Raw genomic sequence first — 9,561 nt, forward strand, 5'->3', positions numbered from 1 at the left:
TATTTTATCATAAAGTTTAATTATGATTCAGAAAAAATTGAGCAAATAACTTTCTCTGAAAAAAATATATTGACTCTGTATAGACCACAGTTATTGGGGGGAAGGGCTGGTAGGTTAAATTACCCTATTTTCTATTCTGAAAATGATATCAATAGAAAGTCCCTTTTCCAGTCTGAGTATAAAGATACATATGCCCAAAATGGCTGAGAATAAATACAACAGGAAATGCAAAAGCTGTAACGCTAAGGGCATGCAAGAGAAAATCTCAAAAATACCCAAAATGGCAACAAGAAACGTTTGGCTGGAATTTGAAATTCTTTCAGTCATCTTTGTCTTTTGCTCCATGTTTCAGGATGCGCGTGAACTCGATGTAATTGAAATTCCCCTTTTTGTCAATAGGTGCTTCTCTGTACAGCTCATCCACTTCCTCATCCGTAAACCGATCCCCCATGGTTGTCAGCAGCTCTCTCAGGTAATCTTCCTGAATGGTACCTGGAGAATAAAGAACAAGGGATCAGAATACATACTACTCTGAGGGTTAATTACAAAGAATATCTATACTCAACTAAGCATGCTGTTCTGTACGTTAAAAACTATAAACATGCAAATATATGAACTACAGGGTGTCCACCTACTTAAAACCGCCTCAGCAGGGAAGTGTCTAGAAAAATGCCCAGATGCTTAGCAGTATCGCTCTGCTCTATCATTCTGCCTCCACATTCAGCTTCTGATCTCTTGATAATAGACTAAACCTATGCCTAAACAAAGTAATAAAAAGCATGGTTAAAGAATATAAGCCTTACGGTTCCTGAAAGTGGCATGAATGGTCACGTGTTATTCTACAAGCAAATAACATTGACCTGCCACGCTAAAATCAACACTACATCATACACATCAATAAAGTGGTACAGTGGAAAGAATACTGGAAACCTGAGGCCCAGTTTTAACAAGCTATTTTATTTCAGGCATTTCACTTTATCCCTGACCTTTGGTTTTCTCAGATGTAAAATGAGATTTTTACTGTTTACAAATCCAATTATTATAACAAATATGGCCAGTCCCAGCACATGCAAAAACATGGAATAAATATTTGAGCACTAACTATGTGGCAGGCACTGTGCCAGGCAGTGGAGGTGTGCGGAGGTAAAATGAAAGGTGTCCTCTTTACTTTGGGAATTTGATACCAGGGTTCTCATAAAACCTGCCTGCCCACAAGAATCAGATGTCACCCCAGATTTATTTTCTGGTATTGGTATTTTTAAGATTTCCCAAATAACTGGCATGGACATGTGGGGAGCCTTTAAAGCCACAGACCATGCTTCCATCAGCAGGCCCTGGCAACCACCCAGTATTTAAACTAGTCCCACTAATGCAGGCAACCCAAGATTGTGCCTTCCTTCACTAAACACACTTGGCTACGCCATGTTGAGTTGGGTGTCATGGAAAATATTCCCTCATTATGTTTTCTCTTACATACACTTCTGCCAAAGGATCAGGCCCCTGTATAGTTTACATGTTGTTTTTTTGAGAGTTAACTCTATGCCACACAGTATGCTAAGTACTTCATGTACATCTCACTTCATTTAATTCTCACAACAACCTTGTGAGGTAGGTAATACTGCCCATTTTACAAATAAGAAAGCAGAGGCTTAGAGAAAGTTAAGCAACTTGCCCCAAATTACACAGCTATTATGTGGAAGAGGAATGTGAAGCCAGATAGTCTAATTCCAGACCCTAAGTTCTACTGGGTGTATTTTAAAACAGAGGTTAAGTGTCAGATTTAAACAATTTGAGAGCTGACAGATACCTGGTAAACACACACAGGATTGTAGTGGTGCCACAGCCTATAACAATTTATACTTCATCAAGATTATTGTTAAAAGTTTTTTATTCAATACATATTTTCTGATAGCCTAACCCTTGTGGAGGTAACATGCTAGGAAAGGGGTAATACAAGTTTCCCAAAGAGGTTTCAAATACAACCTATTCATTGTAAACTACTACTTAGGGCAGAAGCAGAAAGTGAGTGACAAACATGCCAAGAGAACTCTGTTTAAAAAAACAGGTGTAGTACAAACCTGACGGTGTTATCATATTTTAAGTCACTGTATATTTTAGTTATCATAACTAAAAATTAAATCACTTTGTAATTAAAGGTTACCTCTCACTTACCGGTTGCTTCTTCATCAAAGCAAGCAAAGGCATTTCTGATGACATCTTCAGGATCCGTGCCATTTAACTTCTCACCAAACATGGTGAGGAACATGGTGAAATTGATGGGGCCTGGAGCCTCATTCATCATGGCATCCAGATACTCATCAGTTGGATTCTTCCCTAAATTTTTAAAAGGGGTCATAATTTTAATTACATTATAATACATATCAACTATTAATGACAGTAAACATTTTGGTAAGAAAGATTATCATTCATACAGTTTACTGTTTGCACTCATGATAGCAAAACTACTTGGGGGGAAAGTTTTCTTAATGAATAGGGCCTATTAAAGAGTCTGGAGAGTATATGATATTCCATTGGAATGTCAGAAGGAATAATACTGCTTCCATAATCTACATTAGTGTTTTTACACACACACACACATGAACCCCAACCCAATCCTAAGACAGGGTCAGGAATCTGCTGGTGGTCTGGTGGGAAACACCGTTCCACACTTTACTCAAACCATTAGACAGGCTTTACAGAGCTTTAAGACTCATGAAATCAACATGAAAGGCACCGTGGAAATTCTATCCAATAGATTAATATTTAAACTGAGCATTACCCAATGAAGCAAGCATATCATGCAAATCTTCCTTGTCGATGAAGCCATCTCTGTTCTGATCAATCATGTTGAAGGCCTCTTTGAACTCCTGAATCTGTGACTGGTCAAACATGGCAAACACATTGGATGTTGCACGCTGAGGGCGCTTCTTGGTCTTGGTCTTTGCTCTTTTGCTTGACATGGTGGTGGTTAAGTCCTAATTAGGAAAGGAAATACAATAAAAACTAAATCAACATCTAAGATTACTTAAGTTTGAATCAAAGCAATGATTCACAAAAGTACACAGAATCAGCCTTCCTGATATGTTTGAGCTACTCAGAAATGTGTCTTTAGAAGACATATGTCAACAAGATTACATATGACCCGTACTGCTATATAGCTAACAACAGCTGATAACCAAATCTGCTGATTTGATAACAATAAAAAAACCAAGCACCAAAAAAAATTGGTTACCTAGGAAACTCCCAAGTTCTATACTTCAGCACTATAGGGGTGCTGAGGGATACTAATTCATCTTCAGTAGGTCCACCCTTTGCAGCCTTAGCCTAAATTGGCTATTCCATAGTACGGTGGACAGAAAGGTGAGGAACAGTAAGAACGACTAACTGATGGAACAGGTCTTCATCTCCTAATCTCTATTGTCAAATATTGTTCTTCCACTTTCAACTAACATTTTTTATTGTACCCTCACCTCTAGGCAAAAGTAGTTCAAGAAAACTATTTGTTAAAAGGCTAACAGTAAAGTATTAAAAAACTGAAGGGAATTCATCTACAGTTTTTATAGACGTTACACTCTATCCAAACCAGTTTCTTGTATTACAGTCACACTAAATCACTGGAAGTATCTAAGACCTCTAAACAGAAATCAGAGTACAAGCTTTTAAAACAATTTTAAATGTTTTAGAAAACATCTTAAAGGTAGAAACTACCTTTGCTCTCTTATCTCAATTTATCCCAGTAAAATTTAAGTTAAAATTAAAAAGAATGTCCAGTAATACCTAAAATAAAAAGGCAACTTTCCTTTCAATACTCAATCTTTTTTAAAAACTACAAAAATTTGTTTGAAGTTAAAAATTCCATAGTCATCAGACAATAAAATTCTACCATACCATCCTTCAGAGTTGCAGTGAAGATGGTAGCCTGCAAAACCGCTCAGCAGCAAAAGTATGACACTGCATTGAGTTATATTCTTCCAAGCAGGTCTAAAATAGGCACTACTGATTTCACTCTGACCAGGATAACAATTTTAAAGCTTACGTTCTGAAACATTTAGCTATGATCTGGCAAAACACTATGCCACTGCTCTAAAAATAAGTCTGTGGACTGCAAAGAATGAACTACCACCTAGATCTCAGCACTCCACAGTGACCCTAAGAATATGTTTCCGATGTGTTTAAAAAGTAATTTCTTACATTATTTCCTTGATTATAACCACATTGTCGAGACTAAATACAATTACGGAATGATCAGAAAAGCTCTGCCTCAAATTTTTAAAAGCTAAATCTGTTTTCAGATTTTAATAGGAAATTCCACAAAGGATAGTCACAAATTCCAGCCCATCCAATATAGCACCATATGGCAACTGGAATATATTGTTGAAAAGATATATCCTACACAGCACAGAAGTTATGATATATGCTGCTCCCAAATTTCCTAGAATTCTTTAATCAACTTTTAGGATGCTGCCTTTCATGACTTAAACCATTCATAAATGCGTATTTTCATTCTATAACACCTTTGAGGGTAGTAAATCCCATTCATATCTAAACAACATGGGGTTGTACTTTCCTCTCTAAGTGCTGTCGTTAAAAACGGCAAAGAGTTATAGAGTATATTATTCCTCCATCTCTTAAATGTACTCAAGGACTTGCAGCAAGAGGTTGAGACCCAATGTGTGACACATTTACTAGTCCATATCGCTTTCATATTTTAGGCATGTCACGCCTTTGCAAGCCAAAGCACATCTTTAAAAATAGTCTGTTTTGTGTGACAACATTGTCTTTCCCTAATGATGCAGAAATGTCAGCTATTTTAAGAACAAAGAACTGATGAGGTCAAACGGCTGCCACAACTGATTTTTTAATCTATTATATAAAATCTCATATTACTAAATTGATGGGGGTCCTCTAGATACCTTTTCAAAATGTTTAGGTTTGGTTGTAAAGTAGTATGTTTTCTGAATTCTGATGTATTTCCTATTCTTTTAATCATGCACTTTTTTGAATTTGTAAATGTATTATAAAATAGATTTTTAAAGTGAAAAAGTTCTTTTTTTTTGTCAGCACTGACAATGGCCTCATATAGAGCTCTTCTTCAGCATATTCAGTAATCTTATCAATCTTATTATCAACAGTTAATTACACTAATATGTATCAAGTGTCATATTAATTATGTTGAATACTACTTAAGAGTTAAGAAATGTAAGGCATGTGTCCTATCTTCAAGGAGCTTAAAATACAGTTGGGGAGGCAACTATAAAGAAATGAGATGATTGGTTCAACTTATGAAATGAGTCATAGTTTTCATTCCAGAAGTATGACTCTAAACTTAAAACAATGTGTGACAATAATGAAAAATAATTCGTAAGATGGTACATAATAATTAAATGTTGTGAGTTCAGAAAAGATGTTTCTGAGTACTTAAGTGATTGGGGAGGAGGAAGACCTTGAAAAACCCAGTGTGGGATCATTTAGAAGCTACAAGGCATAGTTAGAATTAAGAATTTGGGTGTTAGTCTCAATTCTAACAAATTAAGGTAGTTAATTCTACCAAAAACTGATAGTGTAATGTTGAGCAAGTTACTGCCTAGGCCTTTACTTTTTCGAGGAGGCTGGATTCTGATCTGAGTTATTTTCCACTAGACACCTTTCAGCGATAGGGAGTTTGGCTTCAGTCACTTTTCCAAAATACAGAAACTGTGGGTTTTTTTCCTACCAAACTAAAAGTGTGGGGGGAATAAACAATGGTGGAGGGAGTCAAATCAGGAACAGTGCTATGATCTCAAGGAGCAGATCATTTCTGATATTGTCAGGGTCCTCTTTGCTATTATTCTAGTTTGCTGTTCATTTTACTTTCCCACAAACAACTGAGACTATCACTCTTCATATAATAAGCCTTCAGCAAATGCACAACCCTCATCTAAGTTTAGAAAACTAGGGTATACTCCTTAATCTAAAAAAGTCAAAAGTGCTTTTTACAAAAAGCAAGCTAGGGTAAAATAAATTGAAAAGATTTCCTGTTAGTGTAATTATTCTTTAGGATGCAAAGATCGCCAGGTAAGGACCCGAGGTTTCCAAGTTACGAAAGCTCTTCAGTCATAAAGTCGAGTCTTTATTTATTTATATTTGTTTATTTATTTATTTTTGAGACGGAGTCTCGCTCTGTCGCCCAGGCTGGAAGTGCAGTGGCGCGATCTCAACCTCCACCTCCAGGGTTCAAGCAATTCTCTGCCTCAGCCTCCGGAGTAGCTGGGATTACAGACGCCCCCCACCACGCCTGGCTAATTTTTGTATTTTTATTAGAGACGGGCTTTCACCCACCTTGGCCAGGCTGGTCTTGAACTCCTGACCTCGTGATCCACCCGCCTCAGTCACCCAAAGTGCTGGGTTTACAGGCTTGAGCCACCGCACCCGGCCTGAGTCTTTATTTTTGAAGGATTAAATGAAAGATCTTTGGTGTGAAGGAGTATATGTTGTATGAAACTGTAAAGCAAGGAGACTTAAGAACAGGCTTCTACAAAATAGAAGAGGATTTCAGAAGCATGAGAAAGTGGATGAAGGGCAGTCAGGAGACTGAGTTTACAGATTAATCTAAAGGAGCATAACCTCTTTTTAAGTCAGAGGAGGTGAGCGCTGGTGGCAATGAATCTGTTTATTTTGTGTTTTAACTCAGAATCATCATAGGCTATAACGAGAGATACACAACACGATTAAAGAAAATGTTAGACTAGATTAATAGGTGGCAGAAACAGGAACAGATCCTCAAAGTGGCTTTCCCCACACACCAAAGGACACGAGATTTTTTAGATCTCTTGAAACTATGTTCACTTATAAAATGGGATTAATCCATACCAATATATACATTAGAGTGCTCTGGTTAGAACCCTAGAGTCCAGCATTTACAAAGTGACAATAAATGCAAAATAACCTAGAAACTTTTTCTACAAAACGAACACTCAGATTGATAATATTCTAAGAAATATCAGATATTCTTCAAGAAAAAACTACCATCTTACAAAACACTGCGTAGTGTGATAGTACTTATCATTTGGTCGGCTTTTTAAACCCTGAACAAATACACCGCCTCATTTAATCAATGCACTTAAAAAAAAAACTAAGTTTAATTTATTTTCTGGGTGCTAACTGCAATTTTTAAAAAGTGTATTTTCAAGTTGGTGCTTCCGTTCCAAGTAAACCAAGTTTTCATTTCTTATGCAAACTTCCGGTTGAAGGTAGGATTCCTTCTCTAGGACTGCCACACCCAAAAGTTCTCACCACTGGACAGACAATTGGCTGTTAGGGCTGACTTGCCAGTAAAGCTTCGCTTTTGAAAATAAAGTGCTTTTCTGATGACCGTTGATCAGAGCCCTTCCAGAACATGAAACAAATACCAATAATTTTAAGAAATATTCGCTTTATTCGCCTTTAGATATAAAACTTTTTGCACTTAAGTTAAAATCTCTGCTAAATCCATAGGTCTGTCAAGAAACTGACAGATACATTCATATACCTACTAAACTACTTTAAAAGAAAACACTTCCATGGCGAATTGAATTAGCCCAAACTTTCCCCCCAAATGGGACAAGGCATTATATTTTGGAGTTTTTCCTCGAGCCACAAACTAAACTCCAGATCTCTTTGTCCAAAATTTCATCGCTTAAAGAAAAAAAGTTCTAATTACAGGAGCGGGTACTGAGTTGAAGAACTTCCCAATTTGAGTTGGTTATTCCTACTAAATGTAGCCACACAGCTGCAACAACAGCTGCAGTGGGGGGACAATGGGCTACGTTTTTTGCGCAAACCCTCTTGAATCGGGCAAGCTGACGTTAGAAACAAAAATAGTCCCGGAATCAGCTCTGCAGGGGTCGGGTTTCGCGGGCCCGGCAGTCGCCCAAGATCAAGGCGCCAGTGAGCGAGGCCGCATTTCCCGGGCTCCAAGTTTGGGCACAGGAGCGAAGTTCGGTCTGGGCCACTCCCAGCCATGGCCTCGGATCCCAGAACCGGGGACCTGGGTGGCACACCTGCCCAGGTGCGCTCCAGGCGCCAGGAGCCCCGCCGCCCTCCAGCTGCCCCGCGGAGACGGGTCCCCGGGATGGGTGTCCCGCGCCCAAACGCGAGTGCCACTCACCCGGCACAGCTACGAGAATCCGAGCACCTCTGCGAGCCCCTCGCTGCCGCTATTACACCACCCTACTACCCAGAGAGCCGCTAAAAACCACCGCTTCCGGCCTCCGCTTAGCAAGCCGGAAGGAAGCCCGGTCACCTTTCTTGGCCCGCAGAGTGGGCCAGACTTCACGGAGGGGCGACATGGAGGGAAGTCGCCAATGTGGTCAGCGAGCGCGGTACTGACCAAGTGCACGAGAAGGAAGTGTAAAGCGGGCGACCTAGAATATAGAGCAATATATAATGGTTCGCTGGGTCCTGTTAACTGAGTTTCCGTCTTTTTTGTACCTCTTGTTGCAGTGTTAAGCCTTCCTCCCCCCTATCTTTTCCGCAGATGGTTGCGTCCGTCCTGTGGCTTTGCTTGGTCGCACATTCCATGGCACGGCGAAGGGCGGGGCCGTCGGCCCAAGTCCTTGTAGGGAAATCGAGGAGACGGCGGCGGACACACGTGACTGGCCCTTGCCCCGCCCCGAGGCCGGGCTCCGGCCTCCGCGGTAGTGTGCCTGCACTTGACGCCCCTCGCGGTCTCTGGGTCTCCGCCTGAGGGCCTCGGAGCTGTGTGTGTAGCCCGGGAGTGGACCTTGATGCCAGCTCTGTGTGCAGTGTAATTTTATGAAGAGTCCCGCCTCCTCCATACAGGAGGAAACGTGTGTCCCTGGGGCCCTCAGCCAAGCGTTCACTATCTTTTTGGCCCAGACGGATTTCATAAGGTCACAAGTGGCTGGAGACTTCCTCCCTCTTGAAAAATATTTGCCGTCGTTTTTTCCTGGCAGAGCCTCTTTGACCCTGGCTAACAAAGACAGCCTGACTTGGGTCCCACTAGGCGGGAAGGAAGGCGACTCCCCCGCACCTCTTGCTACGATTAGGACTTGCGGCTTGGTGAAAACAGAAATCAAAACTTGGGCCTATTTCTCCCGAGTTCTCCTTGCCTAGAACAATTCGTAACAATGACTCTTACTAAAGTCCGGGAGGACTTTCTCTTTTTCTTCCCAGAATCCGATAAGGAAGACTTGTCCTGGCCCCCTCAGCTCTCTGACCTCATCTACCAGAGGAGTGAGTGGGATCCTCTAACACTCGAGCCGTCATCCCAGCACTAGGAGAGTGACCAGTGTGGCTCCCGTGGCCAGAACCCTTCTGAAGCTTGGGTTACCCTGTGGCCTTCGCCTTCAAAGCAGGCCGTCACTCGAATCCTTCTGGAATGGACAGTGTTAACTGTCTGTAAACGCTGCGGAATAGTATCTTCTAAGTATTCGTAGCTTCTTTCTTGAGGGATCTCGGGAACATTCCGTATATTAACCACTAGCATATTCCAAAGTTAACTTCGTGATAAAGTCACTGGGGGGAAAAAAAAAAAATCGCTCCAGTTCCACAGGTGATTGAAACAAACATGATTTGTTTCCC

General features: G+C 40.6%; 1 protein-coding gene across 3 annotated transcripts; it reads right to left on the reverse strand.

Moving 5' to 3' along the window:
• MYL12A (myosin light chain 12A) lies at positions 1–8,550 on the reverse strand. 3 transcript variants are annotated; one of them, XM_030926011.1, is made up of 4 exons: positions 8,449–8,550; positions 2,780–2,975; positions 2,173–2,334; positions 1–492 (listed from the first exon to the last, which is right to left on the reverse strand). In XM_030926011.1, exons 1-4 carry the CDS (start codon positions 8,536–8,538, stop codon positions 320–322), a joined length of 621 nt encoding a protein of 206 aa, XP_030781871.1. In that variant the 5' UTR covers positions 8,539–8,550; the 3' UTR covers positions 1–319. The 3 variants fall into 3 exon arrangements, with proteins under 3 accessions (XP_030781871.1, XP_010351499.1, XP_010351498.1); XM_010353197.2 differs by having other exon boundaries at positions 8,126–8,506; XM_010353196.2 differs by lacking the exon at positions 8,449–8,550 and adding an exon at positions 3,889–4,016.
• Positions 8,551–9,561: the final 1,011 nt, after the last annotated feature.

This window comes from Rhinopithecus roxellana, chromosome 21 (assembly GCF_007565055.1).
Source record: "Rhinopithecus roxellana isolate Shanxi Qingling chromosome 21, ASM756505v1, whole genome shotgun sequence".
NCBI lineage: Eukaryota > Metazoa > Chordata > Mammalia > Primates > Cercopithecidae > Rhinopithecus > Rhinopithecus roxellana.